The 24,216-nt window shown below is 37.0% G+C and overlaps 1 protein-coding gene across 1 annotated transcript; it reads right to left on the reverse strand.

The window, feature by feature from the left end:
- Positions 1–3,651: 3,651 nt before the first annotated feature.
- On the reverse strand, positions 3,652–20,764 carry NME8 (NME/NM23 family member 8). The gene is made up of 15 exons (XM_075705956.1): positions 20,732–20,764; positions 20,582–20,639; positions 19,558–19,664; positions 18,440–18,511; positions 17,287–17,403; positions 16,610–16,676; positions 14,663–14,742; positions 12,919–13,011; positions 10,323–10,480; positions 8,805–8,983; positions 7,572–7,716; positions 6,763–6,870; positions 5,669–5,820; positions 4,495–4,639; positions 3,652–3,874 (listed from the first exon to the last, which is right to left on the reverse strand). Exons 1-15 carry the CDS (start codon positions 20,762–20,764, stop codon positions 3,652–3,654), a joined length of 1,737 nt encoding a protein of 578 aa, XP_075562071.1.
- Positions 20,765–24,216: the final 3,452 nt, after the last annotated feature.

Raw genomic sequence — 24,216 nt, forward strand, 5'->3', positions numbered from 1 at the left:
GTTGCTGCCAAAAGGCTTGTGGATAAACCAGTATGTCAATAAGCATAGAAGAAAGCATCTGGAAGGGAGGACGCACTTCTTTTCTCTAGATGAGAATACTAAGATCAAAACCCAAAAGTACCTTAAATATGTCAGATGGTCTATGTGACAGATAGAAGTTTAATGGACGCATCAGAGTGATCAAGAGATGCCCCGAACAGACCAACACCCTAAATATTTTGACTCCTTCTGTTATAGTATGATGAAAACTGTAGTTTATAGCTACTCAGAGCACATTAGCATTTATCCTCTGAACAAGGTAACCAGCAAGCTAATCATTTGCTCACAAAGAACTATGGATAAAGTGTGAATAGACACTTGCGAGGTCTGACCTGCCAGTGTAGCTCATTCAGCAGTCAGAGCAAAGGAAAGACAGTGCGGCAGTACACAACCACAAGCTGATTGACTCCACCTTCTTGGCGGGGAAAAAAGCTTTTTCCCTACTTCTCTTATTTTATTATGCAGTAATTCAGTACAAATACTCATTACAATCAGACATACTAATTCTGCTTGAACAGTATTTTGAGATTTAGAACCAGCTTGTTTATCATTCTAAACTGAAACAGATCTTTAATATAGTCTTAGTGTCAGATTATGATTTCATTGAAGTTCCTAAACACGGAAATATGTGGTCTGTTGTACAAATAAACATGTCCTGTGGTTCCATTTCTCTCCTGCTGGGATCAAAATCAGAAGAATAATTATGTTTTCTTTTGTTAGTGTTGGAAGAATTTTCATCACATCTCTGTACCACCTAATTCTATGCTGAACCACGAGATTTTTTCTAAATAAATGATTGTGAAGGTCACATTCTCTTTTGATCTGGCATTTAGATATGAGATAAAAGGACAGTCAGACTTTCTGCAAGATTCGTAGGCAGAGGACCTGCGTAAATTTAATTGCAAGAAGATTTTCATCTGTGAGACTCAATTGGGTTTATGGTGGAACACATTCCTTCTGATTCTATAAATATAAATCTTGCCGATCCCATCACAAATGCTCAAACTCTTAAACATTACATCCATGTCTATGTCACAGTAATATAAAATCCAAAGAAGAGTGGATGGCAGTCTAAATTATGTGTATGATACCTAAGTCTTGTGTTAAACTTTTAAAGAGACAAAGTAATCTGTTAATATATTGACAGTATTTCAATTGCCATGCTCTTGCACACATCATATTTTGATAATTCTACAAAAGTCTGTAACTCAAAGATAAACAACCTTCGTGAATCTGAATCTCTCCATCAGCTGACTGAAAAAGTTTTTTTTATTGTTTTGAAATGTATCTCCTAAATTTCTCCTTTCCAAAGCTGCTAAAAGATATTAAGATCAAGAACATGTTTAGGAGAAGCAAATAAGCATTAACAAATTAAATGTTCCCACATTTCAATTTGGGTTTACATACTTATGCAATGGGAAGAAAAACTGTCATAGATCTATGCATAACATTTCAATGTAATCTACTGAATCTTTTAACCAAGCACTTACGATCCCCCAAGCAGGGGTCATAAGTGACACACATGAATATATGAACCCAAATACATGCAGTCCTTCAACAGCTAACAGGTAAACCAAGCCGAAAAAAATGCTATATTGCTTGAGAGTGATGTAATGGAGAATGAAGAATGATGGTTAAACAAGCAATAACTCTGTATATAGAATTATATCATACTTAACCAGGCAGAGCTAGCGTACCCCTACAGCTAACTGAAATTTCTAAGATCAGTGCAATAAATAATCCACAGTATTCAAAACCTGTGTGTGATACCTATCAAACATTTACTATTTGGTTGTGAACTTCCATCAGAAGATGAATGAACTCTTAAGACATAAACATATTTTGCTGTTTCAGTGTTTCTGCTACTGTCAAAAAATAATCCCATCTAAACCTTCAACATTGTATTTGCCCCATTAGTAGAGAAGCCATTAACTCTAGCAAGGATCTTGGGAAAAAAAATGAATTGATATATCTGAAATTGCCTTACTCAGGCCTTTTCTGAGATTGCTTCTTGGTTTAAAGTACAATGTGCTAGCACCCAAAAGACACAGAGTGTGGAAATAATGTCAGGAAGAACAGTTTTAATGGGTTTTTGAAGGAAAAAAACAAGCCATAAAACATACAGCAATTCTGAATTATGTTTCTCATAACTCACCTCATGAGACAACATATAAATTCTTCACTAATCACAGCTTCCTACAGGCTAGCTAGCCTCAAGTCGAGTTTATGGCAGTAAAGCAGCTGTAGGTGAAAATGGGCCACCAGGAGAATGCTCAGTCCAACTTCTGCTGGAGGAATGTCTATAATAACAAATGCCCCATCACAACAGAAATATTTGTCAGGAAGGTCTTTAAAACAGCTGCTTGTATTAAATACAATAGGAACAATGAAGAAAGTGTGAGGAACACTTCATTCTTGCTGGACTTTGCACTTACAATCAATGCCATAAGTAAATTGCTTTAATTGAATGCCATTCTTTAATATCTCAACTTTCAACACTCAGACAGCAAAAGTGAGGATATATCAGCTACAGAAGAATATTTGTGTTCTTCATGAAGGCCAGCCAAGTTAGACTGAGACAGGATACAAATTCACTAGTTTGGCCAGGAGGTATATGTCAAGAATAGCAGTTATGTAAGAGCTGGCTTTATATTTTAATTCATCTGATACATTTGAATTGAGTAAATGGACTGGAAAGGACCTTCTAGTTTATTATCCTACCTTTGACAGTAATCGTTAAATGTTTAGGGAAAAGATAAATAAACAATGCAAATGTTTTTCAGGGCCCTGAGAGAACCAATAGGCCTTAATAGTCCTGAGCAATCTCACCTAGGATGCACACCCATACTGTTTGTTGGCCAACAGGCTCAGGAGCCCCATTTAAGCTCATGCTTGGGCTTAATCCTTGCCTGAGCTGTGTTGCAGGAATACCTGTCTCTGGCCCTCTTGCTTGTTGTTCCTGTCTAGACCCTGGAATGGGTCCTGGACCTGGTTCATTACTTGCTTTGTCTGGGATTGTTGATGGATGTGGCTACCCAGTTCTGCTTGGATGCTGTGGGGCTGCACCCCACCAGTGAAGGCACAGCCTGTGCTGTGGTCATGCTTGTCTCCAGGCTCCTTTTTCCTTGTGGAGCATTTCCACACTTGCTGCTGCTCCCTGCTAATATTGTAGCAGTGCCTCCACTGCCTTTCAGCATTTCTCCTGTAGGCTGCCTGAACTGGAGGACTCGATCCACATCACAGTGGATGTGTAATTAATAGTGTTTTAATAACCTTCCTTGACCCTGTTTTTTTAAGGTCGTTATATACCAAACACCTTAGAATCCTGGAACTATCGGAAAGGCGTAAATCTGTTAAAGTGATAAAAGAAAAACTATCTACTGAGCATATATAAAGAAATTATCACTAAAATCAAACTTCTAGAAGGTATTACTTTTTACATTGGTATGTTTTGCAGTATAGCAAAGCTGATAACAAAATACTGGATGGTAAAAAATGGATGGAGTATGAAGGAAAATATGTGTGTGTATATAGTCTTAAATATAGGTGGTTGGGTAGACAAATGCATCTAATGACATGAATATAAATTTTCAGAGATTGCATCTTAATAGTTCAATCTATATCAATCTCTCCAAATACACATTCAATGCTTTTCAGTGCATGTTCTCTATTAGATGATCCATGAACAGCATTAGACAAAATATCTTGTGCAAACTGAGCTCGAATTGATTCAGGAGAGGTCTGTTTTGCCACTTCTGGATCGGTTGGACCAATTAGTTGCCTCCACTCTTCCACAGCATTTTCCTTTGTTAAGATCATTACCACCGATGGGCCCCTGTAAAATCAATATAAGGAAGGTCTTACACTAGAGATGTAAGTGATGCAGCTCATCTTGCACTGAGATGCAGACTTAGCTTTGACTTCAGAGGTACCATGAATGGTTATGGTAAGCATTATGCTATCCGAATTTTGTTAAACCTTTCAAATTTTAAAATTTTTTTCTGAGTGTTTTGTTTAAGACAATATCTTGTATTTGAAATCCAAAAAGATTATGATGATCAGATATTTGGGTTTGGACTTTTTGTCCTAAAAAGATTCTCACCCAATAATTTCTGAAGCAAGACAATACATACTGTTTTATCGACAGCTATACGAACAATATTATGAGGAAGATATTTGTCCTACATGGGAAGAACAAGGATTGCATCAGAAATTAGTTCTTTTTTTGAGAAAAAAAATCCAAAATAATAATTACTATCCGTAAGTTTGGAAAGAACTTGAAATCTTACATTTAAAGGAAGAGCAGTGCATGCTACAAGCCACTAAACTTGCCAGAAAGAGTGACACTCTAAAATCCTTAGCCCACTTTGGGTGTAGCATGTTTTGTTGGCACTGTAAATTCAACGTTTGATGCATACTTACATACCTCTCAGTATTGTATAATGAGACACTTACTCAGTCATACAAGTCACTAACTGTTCAAAAAAGTGTTTTCCTTCGTGATCCTTATAAAACTGTGTGGCCATTTCACGAGTTAAAGCTTCTTCTTTAATCTTTGAGATGGTAAATCCAGCATCTTTAACTTTTTGCATAATGTCATCTAGAGGAGAATAACAAGCAAACTCATTCTTTATTGAAATAGTTTAGATGCAAAAAAATGTATAAGTTTAGATGCAAAAAACACCCAAACTTTAAAAGTTTCAGAAAATACTAGATGCTTTTTAAAGAAAATCACCAATACCTATTAAAATTCTACTTACAGGATCAAACAACCATGAACAATATGACAAACACTTCAACAGTGCTCTAAAATATACAGAAACCATTATCATTACACTAATCCATCTCTATGCAGGTGACAAACCCAGACTGTTGTAAACTATACCAGTAGTATTCACTGCTGTTCTCACATTGGACAGAATGTGGACTGTAGCTGTAATGCTACATCACACACCAGCTGGCCTGCTAAAATCAGTCTGGATTGTTACAAGAGGGGAAGACAAACTCACAAAAGCCAATGATGAATTAACATTAGAAAGACTACTGAAATTTGTTAGGACAGAAAAGAAGAATGCCAAGAAGAGGATCTGGATAGACGGTTTAAAAAGATGTGACAGCAAAAATCTTTAAGGTAAGATTCCAAATTGTACATAGTGTACTTTTTACTTTGACCTTTCCTCCTCATTCCTTTTGTGTAATAGCAAGTTAAACCAAAGATGGGAATACATATAATTGAGCAATGACTCCTTTTCAGTCAGTAGAGACGCCTGCCTGAAATAGGTAACATGCATTTGGAAAGCTTCCCTCTCCTTTGACTTAGAAGGGTGCTGGATGGCTAGTTTGCACAAGTGCCTGGCTTTTAAACTGTTTAACTTAACGAGGAATGCTCTCACTTCAATTCACCACCATTCTTGAGAACAAAGAGCTATAGGCAGCTTAAGCAAAGGAAATGTGGCATTTGAGACCGCAATATGAATTACGCAAGCCCTATAAAAGCATTTATCCACACAGAAAAAGTGTTTTAGAGAATAAAAAGAATGCATGTGACATGATTTACTGCAGTGTACATTGCTAATATTTTGTAGAAATGACATCTGTAGACATAGCCCATACCTTCTAGATCACTTACCTTTATGGTTCTTAGCAGCAGCAGGTTTGATTAATGCCAGTGTGTGCTCCGGAGGGAAGAAGAACTGTAATTCCTTCTGAGCATCATCAGGTGTAGAACTACCATGCAGCTGACCAATAGGTATGTTGTTGACTGCATACTTTGCACGTAGACTAATAGCCATTAAAAGAGTAAGTTACTTAAAGGAATCGCCATTTTGATCTTCAACTATGACTAGTCTTAACCCAGTGAATATAAATTAATATTGATCTGGTGACTTAAATGCCTGATGATGTCTCTGTAGGAGTAAGAAACCTCCATTGTCTACAGAAAGAACAATCAACTTTTTAATTAACCACCTGAAATATGAACACCCTCCCTCCTAGCTGTCATCTAGTTATATTTCCAAGGTAATAACAGTTCTTGCTTAATGAAACACAACAGGAAAGATGACACAACAGCAGTTTTTTAGAACAATAAATTAAGCAGGTAAAATTAAGATTTTCATTTATAAAATGTGTAGAAGGAACTTAGTCACAAATAAAATACGCTACTGACGGAAAGTTTTCATTAAGCTAGGAAAATAAGCATCTGTTCTAAAAAGTAATGGTGCTATTTCAAGCAAAAAAACCAATAAGCATGAGATATTACCAATATTTTTTGCACATAGAAAATTAATAGCAATACTTCTGCAGACCACGAAGCCTAAAAATTGCTATCCAAGGTCACAAAGGTTCAACTTAAGAGCCAAGTAACCTCTTCATATGACCGTCAGAGCAGAATTACAAAAAGATTATTACAGGTGGATTCTTCTGTGGTATGTGCTTCTAACAGTCAAGGATTTTTCTCCGACTCAAGAGATCTTCTTTTGCTTCAATACCCTTTTTTAAACTCAGCTTTTCATTCTATTTAGTAACCATTATTTATCAAAAAATGCTATAGTCACTATGTATAATGCAACACTTCTTCCAAGAAAAACTTAACTGCGTAAATATATATCGGTTTCCAGATGATGGCACTATAGTTACACCAGTTGGAATGTGGTATTCATTGAGATGAGGAATGTGAAAGTAAATTGGAAGCTGTGAATGATAGTTTACTATTGTAAGTATTACCTGTTTGGATTTTCCTTCTTAGCCTCTTCAACAGTCTTTGGGCCTAATAACTCTCTCCAGTGTGCTATAGCATTTTCTCGTGTTAGAGCAAGTACAAGAGTTGGACCGCTGTAAAATGGGAAAACTGGCATTAAAAACATCAAATGTTAAACTTTCTGTAATTTGACTATATATAGTCCAGTCCAGGAAAATGAGCCCTAGTATTGGAGGATTTAAAAACCCATCTTCATTTAAACAGCTACAGTCTGATAAAACTTTATGGCGCTTAAAAGCAAATTTAAATTTCAAAGTTACTGAATGTTAACAGAACAGCAAGAACGTTGTAGATTTGGGCTGTGTCTTTGTTAGTAGACATAAAAATGCTGATCAGCTCCTAAGTTTTTGTATTTGTCTCAGCCACTTCCCAACTTCCTATGAAGGCAATATCCAAACATGGTTTATTTTCCCTCCCCAAGGAATCCAGCACACAGCCTGGATGAAGATTTCAGAACTCTCCTACAGACAACCTAAATGCAGTCTTCCAGACCAGAGCTCAACTATTTTCACTGAAATCAATGGAATTGGCCCCTGACTTCAACATCCTACATACAGAGATATGGAGTAGCTAGTAATTTTTAAAAACCTGATTTATTTATCTAATACACTTGGGAATTATCTCATTATCTGCAGTTGTCTGGTCCTATTTTTGAGTTTACTAAACTCTCAGATACATAGGTATCTTGTAGCCATTTAGTATTCAGGATAATTATTTATTGTGAAAATTTCAGTCTTATTTATAGATCCACATACTCATTTTTCATTCAACGTACCTGGTCATTTGCTCTAGAAGGACTGGGAAGTAGTCTTGATTTTCATGCTCTTTGTAAAATTCACGTGTTTGTTCTTCAGATAGGATTATTTCTTTCTGCATTGCTATTTTGAAGCCATCATCCTTTATTCTTTGCATGATAGAATCTGTTTAGAATATTGAAATAATGCTAAATTGCCATCCATTCGTTAGTTTGCACACTTGTAAAGAAACGATATGGACTTTCCAATCATGTTAAATTTTTACAGGTGAATTAATTTCTTAACTGAAGAACAGAAAACTAATTTAAAGCAACTGCTAGAGGGCTTCAGTAGTTGCCTGGACACTCAGAAAGCTGATGCCCACATTCTTAAGGCTTTCTCTCACTTCAGAAACCTCAGTAGGAATTCCTGACTGAGAAATATGATGTGTGTTGCTATATTTGAATAGGTCAATATTAATTTGACTAAACCTTACAAGACCACACGCATAAGTAAGCAGTGTTTGGTACAAGTCAAAGTGACTCTATAATTACCTATATATGGACTGCAAAACTGCTGCTCTCAGCAGCATACTAGATAACAATCAAGAAAATAATTACACAAGGAGAGGTCAAAATTGTAGTCTTTCAGATCTCTGTGTATAGATTATTTCCAGTACAGAGGTTCTCAAGTTAGAAATAAAGGTGCGATCTAGAATCTAGGAAAAAATGAAAATATATACCTGAGAAGAAAAGTAAACTTGTTTGGATGGAGCTTCATGCTAATGGGGTAGATTTTCTGATTTAATCTGTAAAAAGGTTGTCTGTATAGACCTGTGTTTGTGCAGCACTGCCTGATGCAGCATAGAATATGCTGAGTCAGATCTTTTTCACCTTGCCATTGATCTACCTTTGAACTGCCATTCAAGGATAATATCAACTGCTTTATTATGGCAGGAAGTATGATCCCCTACACTATACTTTGAAATTGCTAGCTTCTGTGAGAGGTCTTCTAGAAACATTCCATCCAAATATACAATCTAAAGACATTCTTGAAAAATCAGGCAAAGGAACAAAATAGCATTGACATTTACGTTCTCAATATATGAAAAACATTAACCATGTAACTTTTTTCCTGACAAAGATTACTGTCAGCTAATGCTGGGGAGACAATATAACATAAGAACATTTCAATAGTAGAGTTAGAATTTTTAAAGTTCAAAATATGGGACTTTTTATATAGACTAGATGGAAAATGTAGTTATTAACACGTACGCCGTCTTTCCTTTAAGAGAGAAGGTCTAATTAAGGCCAAAGTCTTTTCAACATTTTGGTCTGGCTTTTTTTTATCAAAATTTGGGAAAAAGAAGGCAAGCTGCCTGCTGGCTTCTTCTACACTGTCTTGCATATCACACATATTTAATATACTCTCAGTTTCCACAGTTCCTTCCAACCTATCGAGACACAAAGTAATACAGTATTTAAGTCACTGCATGCATTGTGTTAACAGTTGACTTGTGAAAATGCGCTTTCTTGAAGTTTAGTGAAACATAAGACTTGAATGCCAAACTAAGTTTTTATTAAATTCAGATTCATGACTGAATTAATGTTTCTGAGAAGAGAATTCTTAATCTTCTCAAAAAATGCCTTGTCATGTGGTATGAAAGAGAAATCTCAACCATGCAGCTTTTCTAATTCCCCTCTAGCTTATTCAAAATAGTCCATTTCACTAGACAGAATTACCACTGACAAATGTACAGTGTATAATGAATGAACAATAAAAGGATTGTGTTTAATTCATATACAGCATGAAAAAACCCCTGATAGCACTACAAAATTGTCTTTAACAGAGATACTTCTCATTGTTACTTGCCTGGATTTCTAAGGTTTATTTAGCTATGTAAATACAGTCATGCTTGGCCACTTACAGAAAATGCAATATTCCCCAGTTGTACTAAATTAATGCAGAAAGGGATGCGGCAGGCATCAACAAAAATATCAATTATTATGACAAGTTCTTTTTGGAACAAAGTATTTAAATTCATGTTGCTTTAAGTAAATCTCATGTCTAAATAGAAAACTTGATCCAATATTTGAATTTTTGTGAGCACTCTATTGTCTGATGCTGTGCATACAAATATCATCCTCTTTAAAAGTCTCTACAAATATTTGGCATAGGAGAAAAACAAGCGGTTCAAGATACCATGGTTGTGAACAGCTAATCCTTACAATATTTTCATGTGTCTTGGAGTGTGTGTGTGGGGAGTGACAACGATGGTCAAAACTCAAAATCCTTGTTTGCTGGCTTTTACAGAGTGGTCCCAGGGACTGCAGCATGTCTCATGTGTCCCCTAGTCTCCCTTGGGCCACATCTACATCTTCCCAGCATACACAGGAGTAAGCATGGGCAAGAGTGCAATGCTCAGTGGGGAATGCTGGCAGTCACTTTGTCTGGGTGAACTAGTATGAAGTGGAATTGCATGGAGTACATCAGCTTTGAAGTATAGCACGGTTCCCATCAGTCTGACAACACAGTCAAGGCTAGCTCAGAAATAGCAAGAGATTGGTGCCCTTTGTTGTCTTTACCTAGGAAGCAAGGAGTTTCTATGTTCCCACAGGAGCTGTGATTGCATCTCTAGTGATGGTCCTGTGAAAGACCAGGTGAAGAACTCTGCCTATTCCTTGGACCCTGTGCACACGGGCACATGAGCATCTGCAAGAATGTGCCTTCGTTTATGGTGTGCTCTGAATACTGTAACTGAATCACATATACACATTTTCACTATTAGTTACCTGTCTGGCTTCTCAGCCTCAGGTTCATCAGGCACACTCTCACTCAATTTACGTAGTTCTTTCCAGTGAGGAATAGCATCAGTTGCTTCTTTTTTAGTGATTACCAAAACGTGGCATGGTCCACTCATCATGAATTGAACAAACTCATCAAAACCAGGCTAAAAAACATAATGTTTCCCCTATGAATTGCAGGAACTCTGAGTTTATCATCAGAAATGAGAAGACCATCCTTTCCAAAGTAACTCATAATTCCTGTTCTGAAATGGCATTCACATACATTAATCAAAACTCTGTCAAATTGTTTAGGAAGTTTTTTGATCAATCATTTGAGACAACAATACTATAAAATGTCTAAAACACAATTAAATGAGGTAAATTAAGTCAGAAAATTACATTAAGCAAGTACCACATGTTCTTCCAGGTTAAAATGCAAATGACAAGAGTGAAGAAAATTATCTAGAAACTCAATGTGATCAAATGCTATGCTTGCAGTAGCACATATAGTGTGACATAATGAACTGCAATACAGTTCCAGACATAATTTTTGAAACTAAAAATCATGTAGCTGGCTGCAAATATAGAACACTGAGTTATCTGCAAGATATCTGCAGGCTTTTCCTTCATTCTCTTTGCTATGTTCTTTTCACTCCTTCAGTTTCAACCTTCAATCCTATAAATGTATTTTCATCAGAAAATAACTTCTGAAGCTGTTGTGAGTTCTTAATCTTTTTTCCTTGTATGTCACCTTTTTCTTCAATATTGTGAATTTCCTCAAGTATCTTCTCTCCTTTTAAATATTTGACTAAAACTTTTCTTTACCAGTCACCCTCATCTGATTGCGTATAATACATTTTTCCTTTAGTAATACAAGGATGAAATATTGACATGTGTGCTTTCAATTCATTGCTTTTCTCTTTCAATTATCTTCCTATCTATGCATACACTTAACCCATTTCACAAGATGAAAAAACTCAAAAGAGACAGAATGAATGCAAGTACAAAAACATTTAGTACAATGCATAAAGGGAGTATCTATACTGTTGTGGCTTCAAAAGTACACGTGCTTATGTTAAAAGAAATAGATGTGGCTGTTAGATTTGGCTCTCCTAGCTCACCCAGCTTCCTCATTAAAAAGCAACAATTTCTGCTTCCAGTTATATCTGAAGGTGTATTACCTCGAGTCTCCATTCTGTTATAACAGGCAGCCTCTGGACCTTCAGCAAGCTTGCAGAGTATTAAATCAGCAATAACGTTGCCCACTGAGCACAAAGGAATCTGTATTCCATATCATCACTTTAACATAATTATTTTTCAGCTTAGATTTACACTTAAAGAACAGGAAATAATTGGCTTCTCAATATGCATAGGGCCCTCTGAACTGCTTCTGATAGTTCGTAGTAGTTTTGTTATTCTCCCTGTCCTAATGTCGGCTAGGATCTGCTGCAGTGTTGTAATGCTGCCATATATCAAACACTGCATGCTTTTTCCCTGTCTTTGTTCCTTCCACGTCTCCCTCTACACCTAACTAATCTCAAATTTGGCTGCTGTTCCCATGAAGATAACTTATTTTTACCTCTATTTCAAAACTGCCTCTGTCTAAACTAGAATCCCAGCTTTGCCAAAACCAAGCTCTTCACAATTCCTTACAAGTTCTCCCTGTTACTTCCTTTCTAAACCATAGTGCAGCCATCTGGTGATTACTATCAGATTTCTTTTTTCCCTCTGGCTTCAGTAGGAACCATTGTGTTTCACACTCATTCATTTGGAATGCCACAGGAACAGTTTCCCAGCTGCTTCTTTTGATTATGCCAACCCTTTCATTGATCCCTTCTATTGGCCCCTCTAATTATATCAAATAAACTAGTTGCCTGCATATAATTCCAGCCTCTGTTTATCTTATGCAGATCTTAAATAAGAGGACATATAAATATTTGCAAAGCAGCTTCATTTTTGTGATTCAGATCCTTCTGTAGAGTTAACTTTATCTATCACACTGCCAAAACACTTGACAATACTCAGGTGCTAGTTTGCTAGACCACTGTCATTTAATGGTGACCAGCATAATTTCATTGTTTTCCTGAACTTTCTGTCTGATCTAAGGGCCTAAAGGATAGGTGCAGAAAAATAAACTTCAATGGAGATGTTTTCTCTTTCTGCCCGTGCATGTGCTTATTCCCAGTACTACCCCATGAAAAAAGCTGTAAAGAAGAAAAAAAAAATATATACTCTCACTTATTTTCTGGCTGGAAGAGTATGTGTCAAAAAGATATGTACTGACACATATGGGACACTGGATTTTGGTTTTGCACTACATTTCAGCACTGAACAGCCTATGTTCAGGGCCATGACTAAGGGTCATACACATTCTGATAACAGAAAGAACTGCAAAATCTTTTAGTATTTAATCAGAGTTCAATTTAATTATTTGGAATGTTAGAGTGCTACCAAGTCATACCTATATGAGTTGGCAAGGAAAAAAGAGAAACAATATCTCCTTTTTTCTATGTACTAAATCTACATTAATTCAGTTCTTCAACATGCTAAAAATTTACAAGACAGATTTGCAAACACATATAGCTACAATGATATGTTTTACCTGTTCTTTATTCCGGGCATAGAATACTCTGATTTGCTGTTCAGTTAGTATTTTCTCCTCTGCTGCTTCAATGCCAAATCCTGCATCTCTGATCTGCAATTATTCAGTTATGACTCAGTGGCATTTGAAAATGGATATATACAAAATCATATGTTATTGTAAATCTAAAGACTGATTGGTTTTGGAAGCTATCTGAAGTTTAAAATTCTCTGAGATATTCCAAATATAACTGCTCTGTTTACCTAAACTGAAGTTCCAGCTTTGCAAAACACTTCATTAAATTCAGCATTACAATGCACACTAAGTTAAGGTTCATGAAAAATATAGTGCAGTTCAATGTATGTATGCATTCAGTAGTTAATAATCCCCTTTATTTAACATTGAATAAACTCATTTTAACCATTGTGAGTGATTAACATGCAACCACTTCTAAAAATGCTATAAACTATATTATAATTATAGTAGTCATATAAAAGTGTACTTGTCAACAATTGTTGTGTTTGGCTAAACTACTTGGCTTTAGGAACAGCAAATAAACAACAATAAAATCTATTTTATGATTATCTATTTTGTTACATTCCTGCACTAAATTCAAGTATGTGTAAGAGATGCACACTTACATGACCTATATCAAAATTCATAGTCCACTGATACGAGTTTTATACCATATACTGATGTTTAAACAACAAAGGCACTACCCAGTGGCAATACTGATCATATGCCAATATTAATCTGCTTATCAGCACTCTGCTCTTTAAAAAGCCCTATGATTCTGCTGGCTGTTTCCAGACTGCCTTGATGAGGCTGAGTGTGGAAACAATATGGGTACACATCTCATAATGCAGTGCAAAGGCAGAGACAACTAGCAGCTGCTCAGCTCCAGCTAAATTGCTTTTAAGCACTGCCTGCTTTTTCTTGCCTTTACTGAGATTGCTTCCTTTCTGGCCAAGGTAGAGTAGTTGTAGAAACAACTTATGCAACACTCTGATTTTCTTTCCTGCAAAGGTCACTGCCCCTGTCATAACACTTCTTAAAATTAACATAATTTTAGCTTGGTATATAGTATTATGAGGCATTTTTCGTAACAGAAACAGTGAGAAATTCCTGTAATTAAAATGAGCATTACTATAGTATCATATTCTGGAAGGCAAAAGAATTTTTCTTTCACTGTGTGATGGCTTAAACAAACACTGAATCCTTGGATGCACCCTTGCGTACTTGCTGGAATCACATTCTCCACTGCAGGAACAAATACTGCACTACTGACAAATACTAGTGTACAATTACTAGTGCATGAATTAGCCTCACCACCTACATGCATATGTTGTCATATGTGTCTGTCCACACACTGTCTTCTGTAAGGAATTGGTTAGCTGATTTATGTGTGCCTACAATTCTTAAAGATGTTGTGCAAAGAATTAGCTTCACCACCACAATTTCTAGTTCTCGTTTCTATTGCAATATGAGGAAAAACTATTCTTCTTGTAGATTTCACGTGTCGCTGATCAACACAGTATGAATCAATGTCATACCTTACCTGGTGACATAAAATATTAAAGCAATAGTGTCTATCTGAATACTATATTATTTCAGGTCTAAATTATCTTGCTTTTGTCATCCTTATCAGAGAAGCATTAACAGGTCTTGCTCTAAAGCCTGGGCATAAATTAGGATCTACTTAATCTTACATCTTGCTACTATGCCTATGCTAAATAGGATGAATGAATCTTCAAATTTTGTCTACCTTTTGTTTAATTTCCTCTACACGTCCCTCTAAGACATCATCAGGTTTTATAATTCCAACAGAATATCTGACTACTTCTTCTGAGAAAGGGAAAAAAAAGCAGGTGTCAATGAATACATTTATCAAAATAAATACACAACTGAATTTTCCATTACTTACAAGTGGGTTTCTCTAAATAATTCTCCATTTTAATATTGAGGTGGCCAAACAGTGGTTCCAAAACGTAAGTGACTCCAACACTTAAAATATGTCTTGGAGCATGGGACTGTCCTTGGCCATCCCTGGAATCCACATTCCTGATGAACCACTAGTGTTTTGGGTCATATGCTGGAGAAATGGTTCACATGCAGCTAGGTATGGTGGAAAAACAACTATTTAAGATGGGTGCTTTGTCTAGGGAGCTCTGTAGGTACAAGACTAGAAATGTGAAAGGAATTAATATAACTAAGGAAAATTCACTAAGTGAAAATCTGTATGAATATTGGAGATTTCCAGTAAAATACACATTTCTTGTCATAGTAGGTGTTTGTTTCCTTAGCACTGTGGATACTGAAGTCATTTGCAATAAATAACTGTTGAAGTAACACATGCTTGCTAACACAATCTAATGTTTAAAACAAGAGCTGTTCCTGGTTATAGGCAATCTACAGTTACAACATCCATAGCATACAGATCCTTGGAGAAAGTGGTCAGAAGAGAATATAAATGATATCTTTCTTTGCAGAATCTGAGGTTTACAGTTAAGCATTAACATGTAATTCAATCAGATCCCAAACACCGTAGAAGAACTTGATAGCTTTAATGGAAACACCAGACTATTACTTGTTTCCAATACTAGAAAACACTCATAGGCATCTGCATGCGGTAAGGAAAATATTACCACAAAATGTTAGTGTATTGTGGCTTCTGAGGGATCCCCTAACCTGAAACTGAACCCAAGCTGAAAACTCTGTTCCCTGATTTTGTCACACATTTAGGTTCTGTGGATTAGTGCGAAGTCTGTATACAATTGCCTAAAGGATTTGTAATACTGTACTACTAGGTCTCAGAGGGTTTAAAGCTGAGGTCAGGAACATGTCACTTGAACCATACAATAAAGAAGACACGAAGAGGAAGGAGAATGGACACAACTTAATCTGTGACAGCAATTGAATGCCTTATGACAGGAAAAAAAGCCAAGATAAAGAAGAAGAAAAGAGAGGACGGAGGAGTTTATTACATCTGAACATTGCCAAATGACATTCTGTGCATATGTGAAGCAGTAGGAAGCTTCAATAGCCACAGGTAACAATAAGAATAGAAAATATGTAGGTCCCAGCTCATGACAAGCCTGAAATAAATCATAGACATGAGACTCACAAGCAGGATGATGCATATTTTTCAGTCTTGTTGGAACCTTATCCTACGATTGTGGATTTATGCTCTTATGTAAGTCTGTTCTTTAGTGCTTAAATCTAGTCTGGTGAAAAAGTTAATTAAAAATAATCTGAAATACAAGGCATGCCATTGCTTCAGCGATTAACTTTTCCAATCTTCACAGGTTGCCCCCATCTTGGTGTTTCTGTAGAATATCCAAGGGTTAACAAGCACCATCTCAACAAAAGTACATAGCTAGGACAGGGACTGTGTAGAAGTGACATTCAGGCACTAGTTTTACACAGGAAAATTCCTGGCATGTAGCACTGCTGCTATGTGCCAAGGACCTGAATTCTGAAGTTTTCCAAAGAGGGGAGGGTGAAAACACTAATGATGACAGTCCAATATCTTAATTCCTTACAGAAGAAAGCTGCCCCTCAGTTTGATATCCTCAATCATAACCTCTCATGTTATTAACTCAAAGGAAGGTCTATTGGTGCTGGACATACACAATTCTTAATCAAATAACTAAAAAGACATTTGTTCTTTTTCTTTCTGTTAACATTTCTAAAATAAATCAAATATATTTACCCTCAGGTACATTCTCGTCAACAGTGTCTTCTGATGATTTCTCTTCTAGGAAAACAAGTTCATCTACCTAAGGTAATTGCAAATACAGTTCAAGTACATAACCAGTGTGAAGCTAAAGTCACCAAACACAGCTGTCAGGTCTTTACAACACTTTTATCTTAATGTAATAATATATTTGCTACCCAGGAAAGCAAGCAGTTCTAGGAAAGACCTTGGACTAGCCTGGTTTTCCTTAACTGAGCTACAGTTTGTTAAGTTTCCTTTTACTGTAAGCAGAGTTCTTTCATCTCCATTTTCACTCAAAACAAGCAATGAGACATGACTATTTCCCTTGTCTTTATTTGTTTCATATGATGCATTCTTAGGAATTTATATATGAAAAATATTCAGTCCTGAAAGAAAAAAGATGACTAAACCCCTTATGTACTAGTGACATTTCATCCATCTCTCCATTTCTTGCATTAATAGGCTAATCTATAAATTTCTTAAGTTTTTATAAAGTACTATTTAATGGAAATGTCTAAAAAAAACCCCTCACACATGTCACTACACCGTCTAGAAAAAAATACAAGAAATTAAACATGACATGACAGAAAACCTTGTCACAAGTATTGAGAGAAACCATCTAAGTGTAATAAAAATACTCATTTATATTTAAGTATCTGTTTCGTGAGTACCTCGGCACGTTCCTTCTGTCCACCTGCAATTTCCTTCTCTTCTTGCACTAGCTCTGTTATTGTCTTACTTATAAGAGGAGCATTTACACCTCTCACTTTTGCAATAATTTTGCCATTCTGTAAAAAAGCAAATAACACTCTTGGTGAGTTTTTGTTGCTTAGTTTACACATTAACTTGAGTTTTGGAACATGCTTTATCTTGCTATTTTCTCCAGCAACAGGACCACTTCTTATGCCCGCTGAAGTGAATACCAAATCTACTACTGCCTCTACGAGTTCAGAATGAACCTTTTTTACTTTTACTTCCTCCCTTCCTTTTCTGCCTCATTTTCTATGTTTATTTCTAGGCTTACCATTAGTAGTACGGTCAGAAGTAAGTGCAAATATGGAATTTACTAGCTATTAATTTCTGTAACATGGAGTTTTCTATCTTTTGTGTTACATTTCAGTGTGTGCTTTACCACACTCAAGAGCATGATAGTGAAATTTAACTACTGGTGATGGAAGGTACTGCCAACTTCACTTGGCACCATTCAGATTCAAACCTGAAAGAGTCCTGAAAGTATCATTCTTCTTGGCCCTTAGCTGCGAGAATTAAAATCCTTGCACCCTCAAGTCAAAAAACCCCCCACTGCCTCATAAGTGAACACTGTTCTACAGTGGAGTGCTAGGAGAACAGTCTTTCTGTATCCATCAAGGAAAGATAATAAATATATGATTCATTGTTACAATTGCTCATGTGTGAAAAATGCAATTTTAGTTGTTTATCTTAAAAAACTTCAAGTGGCAGGAAATGTAAACTCTTACTCCTTGAGGGAAGGTGTGCATAAAATAATGATTTCACTGTAACCACATGTAGACACTTTATGTGAGGCAGCCCTGGAAAACTTACACCAATTTCTCACCATGTAACTACCAAAACTGTGGCTACCACAAATCTTCTGTGGCTGTATGTGCAGCAGCCACAGCAAAAACGTGCTTGAGAACCACAGATTTAGGCATGGGAAACAGCCTCAAGTAAACAACATTTGAAGATATGATCCTACATACTATAAAAAAAATATTTATACAGCTTCACATTTCTTCTTAGTCTGCTGAAAAGTTAATGCAACAGTAGGCAGCACATTAAAGGAAAGTGATGTGATGTACTTACAACACAAAAAAGAAACACAGGTTCACATTTGTTCCTAAATGGTTGCAGAATTGGAATGCTGTCAGCCTCTGCCTGAAGTCAGATGAAAAAGATTATTTAGTTACATAAGTGTGTATATGTGTGCATGCATATTTATATACATACATATATAAACCTTTTTGCCTGCAAGAAAACTGCAGTCTTACATACTTCAGTGTTACACACTCAAACTGCAGTCTTAAATACAACTAGCAGTCCTTATGGCACTTGCTGGTGATGAAGAAAGAACTGGTTTGGTAACATGGGATTGGCCTCCCTTTGTATCACAGCAGCTAATCACAGAAAAATACTTTATCCTAATACTGTTTTCCCATGTAGGTTGTAACAACATACATAAATGAGGAAGTAGTCCATGCAGTCTTGATAAAAGAGATTATTCACTGTATTAGTTCCTTGTGACATGTGGTCAACTTGAGATAATATCTGAACATTAACTGCCTACATTTTTGTGTATAAACAATACATGTAGTTTCTGCAAAAATGCTTTGATCAGGCAATTGAAAGTTTTCGGTAACATGAAAAAGAATGAGCTTGGCCAACATCTGGGAGGATATGAATCTGTGAAACAAATTTATCTACTTTAAATATGATATATACCTCCTATTTTATACCGCTAGTGTAGAGGAATATTTTTACTACAATAGTTTTGTGCTAATTTATTTTTAGGTTCCCCCTTTTTGTTCTCTTGAAAGTGAAATACAAGGGAATCTTTGGGAAAAAGGTGTAACAGCATTTTTCAGGGATGTAAGAATTTTAAATTTGAGAATCAATAATGTACAGGCTTAAGCCTACAAATCTTATAGTCCAGCTTTTGATTGTTTCTGCAGTCTCATCAAGGAAAACAAAAGTCGTGGGATATCAGCTCCCTTTCTATTATAGCTCCTTCCATATTTATTACCATTTCTAATCTACGTCTAAAAAAAGTCTTATGAGGAGATGTGCAGAAGAGGCAACCAGGCCAAAATTATGACCACTCAGTATAAGGACAGTAAAATGAAAGCTCTGTATATGCAGACAGATAAAAATATATATTTAAAATAAAACATAAATAAAGTTCTATACAGTGTTTACATCCTTACCACCGCAAAATGTAACACATCGTCTTCACCAGACTCGTTCTTCAGTTTTGTGAATAAATTCACCACAGCTTTGCAAGGACCACACCAAGCTTGATACACATCTATTACTAAAATTTAACAGTTTGGAATTACAAACAGCTGACTTGTAGAACTTACAAAATGAGACATATTTATGAGTGTATTGGAACAGTACTGGGAAGGCATTCATATGCATCTGTCAGTCCCCTCCCAGTCAATGAATGCATCACAAATATATTAATGTATTCAGTGGATACATCATGGTTTCCTCTTCTATTTCAATTACTTTTGACATCAACAACCTCCTTCACAATACTATTTAAGATGATTAATCCAAACAGCTACATTTCTCTCATATTCCTTTTCCTTTTCATTGTTCTTTTTCTTTTCCCGCTGTTGGTTTTCATTCTTATCTAGATCTTTAGTCTAGAGGACTTTCACCTCCATAAGCCCATACAGACAATTTCTTTCCCATTACTACTCCTCTGTAGATGTGATCCTATTACAGATTTGTTCCTTCTACCCAAATACAATTCCTAGGAGACCTAGGAGACATTGTTATTGGACTGAGGGAACTGAAAACTGGACATAATACACATCATAGAACATGCACTCTTAAGAATGCTGACCGATTAACTGCTAAGTACGACAGTACAGTATTAATTTAGTCTGTACAACATTTTAGGGAAAAACTTCCACAAAGTGTCCTACCTCCTACCATACAGAATACTATATTGGAAAGGTATTTTCTAAACATCAGTCTATAGCAGTACGTAAAATAATGGATAATGCTATTTGTGATGAGTATTTTTTTATCAGAGAAGGCAGTATATATTCATAAAGACAATATATACATTTATAAATATATTAATATAACTTTTCTTTAAAAGATAACGTGGCACTAGTCTTCTAGATTTACAACAAGTATCTATTAAAGATGATACAACTATGAAAACCTCTAAATGTCTTCATGAGCGATTAAACAGAAAATAGTATCAGTTAGTACCTACTACACCTTTTGTCAGCAACATTTCATCCCACTCATTTTGATTGGTTATTATGGCCTGAAATAAAATGAATTGACATTTTAACATCTTAAAAAGGCAGAAAAAAATCTATTAATCTCTAGAATTGTTCACATAACTGAGTTTTATACCTGGAGCTGGGTTTCTTTCTTCTTGCCTGCCATTTCCCTGTGATTATAGGAAACATATCAAAATACAAGCACATTTAACAGTTTTTTAAAAGAACATGTGACATGCAGAACTGATTTATATGGTTTTCAACACAGCACTGCCTTCTGATTCCCTTAAAAATTAACTCAACTGAAGCCCCTACAAAATGGCAGTTAACACCCCGTGTCAGAATTCTGTGGAGCAATATACAACTTATGTGCAAAACCCACATAGCATAGGAAACAGAATAAAATTTAGTTTCTTAATCTCTTAGGGTCTTCAAAATTTTTTGGCCTCAACAATTTTTCGAGCTTATGATTACTGTGTTCATAATGGCCACAGGGACCTTGGATGTGATGACAGCTGCTGTAACAGTGGACTATTTCAAAAAGAGCTTCAATGCTAATGACATCAAATCAGGCTTCTTATCTTCTGGGACACATGAAAAGCAATAACTTACATGTGTCCCATAACTAAACTCCCAAACTGAATCCTGGTACATTCATCATTCTGTCATTAATAAAGCATGTCTTTCATATTTTTTTCCTTTTTTGTTTTAATAGATAATTAAGTATGAACTGGGCAGGAAAACTATCTTAGTTAAGTTGCATACTTGGATGAAGTTTGGCTTCAGCTTCCAAATGGATCTTGAATGAATAATAAATGTTATCACTGGATCAACAGCTTGAGTGGAGGCTTATAAAGGTCTTGACAGTCTTTGTCTTGGGGAAAATGAAAGAGCCACCATGAATGTCACCTCCACTGGCACTGATATCTGACCAGCAAATACATCCAGAGTTTGAACTATCCTGGCATTCCCACTGGAGCTGCTCCCTTTAGATCACAAACTGAGGCACAGTGGCCAACATGAGACTTCTTGCCCTGATGCTTGTTTCACATTTAATCTAAAAATATTATTAAGGAATAAAATTTTAAATACAATATTTCTTCAAATTATTTAAACCAGGTAGTGAGACAGATTCGTCAGCACAGCATTAAATTCAGTCCTTTAATGACTGAGGAGATGATGTTAAGTATTGAAACTATAGGAAACTGACAGATGAAAATATGTCATATTAGTAGGAAATCAGCTAAAAGTCTTGTCTTTCATTGTTAGGTACTGTCACTGAGCAATAAGAATCAACGTACTGCAAGATTACATCTACAAAACATAAACCACATACATTAAAATGGGCTATATTTCCCAGTCAGTCTACACATGCTCCCCAATTAAAAATGTGCAGTCATGCATTCTCAGATGGCAAATGAAAGCACTGCAGAACAGACGCATTATATGTATGTAAATACACAAATGCACACATTAATCTGGCATAGTAGCTATATGAGACAGATGTGAAGATACATGTGGTGCCTATACTTTCTAATAAAATTTTGACATAACATTCTCACAGTAATACAGTCCATATTGCACTGATAAAACATGGACAAGCACATTTTCTCTGTTATCTATGATACAGGCAACATATTTCTCTAACTTTGATACAAGGCATTTTGCTATCCACACGCTACACCTCTTACCACACACTTTACAGCCAAAACTGCTTCCTCAGACGATTTACATATAAAAATAGACCTGGGTGCACGCTTACACTGTCAAAAAGTCCACCTTCTGCAGGCACACACACGCCCACAGAAACACAGATAAGCGAACAGACATGCGGCAGCTCGGGGGGGCACACTACGCAGGCCCCCGTAACCAGGACGCTCGGGTGCTCCTGTACCCGCTGGTTCCGCACACCCCCTCCACGACAAGCACGCCATTGCACGATGGCTTGGGTGCCTGCTCACCCCTGAAATGGGGGCCCACCTGGGAGCAGACAGGCACCCCCAGCCCCACGCCCACCTGCACACCTTGCCCCTGTCCTGGACCAGCCACTCGCCCAGGGACACCCCACGGCCGCCCGCCTGCCGCCCCCCCTCCAACGGCTCTAACCGCCACCCCGGGCCGTTACCCCACACCAACCGCCCGCGCTGCTCAGTCCCCAAGGGCCATTTTCCCCCCCTCACCCTCTTTCACCAGTCTGGGGCTGACATGGTGTCCTGGTTTCGGCTGGGATAGAGTTAATTTTCTTCTTAGTAGCTGGCATAGTGCTGTGTTTTGGATTTAGGATGAGAAGAATGTTGATAACACACTGATGTTTTACTTGTTGCTAAGTACTGCTTATGCTAGTCAAGGACTTTTCAGCTTCCCATGCTCTGCCAGGTGCACAGGAAACTGGGAGGGGGCACAGCCAGAATAGTTGATCCAAACTGGCCAAAGGGCTATTCCATACCATATGATGTCATGCTCAGTATATAAGCTCTGGGGGGTTGGCTGGGGGGAGCGATCGCTGCTCGGAAACCGTCTGGGTATCGTTTGGTGGGTGGTGAGCAATTGCATTGTGCATCACTTGCTTTGAATATTATTATTATCATTATTACATTGTTATTATTACCATTACTATTTTATTTTATTTCAGTTATTAAACTGTTCTTACCTCAACCCAGGAGTTTTTCTCACTCTTACTCCTCCAGTTCTCTCCCCCATCCCATCGGGGTAGGGGGAGTGATCGAGGGGCTGCGTGGTGCTTAGTTGCTGGCTGGGGCTAAACCATGACACATGGCACAGGGAGCCGAGCTGCAGGCACGCAGAGAGGGGAATGGGGAGGGAGCCGGGGGGAGCAGGGGTCGGAGGAAGCAGTGCCATTTCCTGCACTGTTTCTCCTCTGTTTCTCTGCCCTTAGGCAGAATCCAACCTTAGCCTTTAAAATGTGAGAAAATTAGTCTTGGAACCTAATTAGCAATCCGCCTTCACTCTGTGTTACTTGCAAGTTGTGAGACGATGGGGACAAAATGAGGAAATTTTTTGTGGAAGTCGTGGTGTGAAAAGGAGGGTCTTGAAAGCCAAATAATGGTGACCGCTCATGCTCACCTGCTATCAATGCAGGTCTGTGACTGCACTGGTTCGGAACAGCTTATCATGTTTCAGATGTAAGCTTGCATCTCAGCAGCCCCAAAAATTCATGGAAGATAAAGGTAAAGTTCATTTATACAGGTAGAAAGCACAACTGGTCCAGAGTATGGTGTGGCTATTTTCATATATAGATAAACTCTTAAAGGCATCCCAGCTGGTGAGAATTACTTTGTGGAGGTATAGGTTTAAGAACGATTGCACATCAAATGTAGGTGTGTCTAAAGTGTTCACATTTCACATATGCATGTTGTTCCTGATTTATAAATTTTCTGTGCTTCCATTTTACTTCTGAAGCCCTGCCCACATATACTAAGTGCTGTTATGTTTATCTACCACATCTTAAGAAAATCTAGTTTCAGTGACTTTCTTGTCACTTTTCTTAAGCTTTCTGGGACTGCTCACCAAAGCAGGACTTGCAAAGCCCCTACTGAAGAGTTAATTTTATTTCCTGAAACTAATATGAAGAAAAAAGTAGGGTAACAGCACTTAAAG

This window comes from Pelecanus crispus, chromosome 2 (assembly GCF_030463565.1).
Source record: "Pelecanus crispus isolate bPelCri1 chromosome 2, bPelCri1.pri, whole genome shotgun sequence".
Taxonomy (NCBI): Eukaryota; Metazoa; Chordata; class Aves; order Pelecaniformes; family Pelecanidae; genus Pelecanus; species Pelecanus crispus.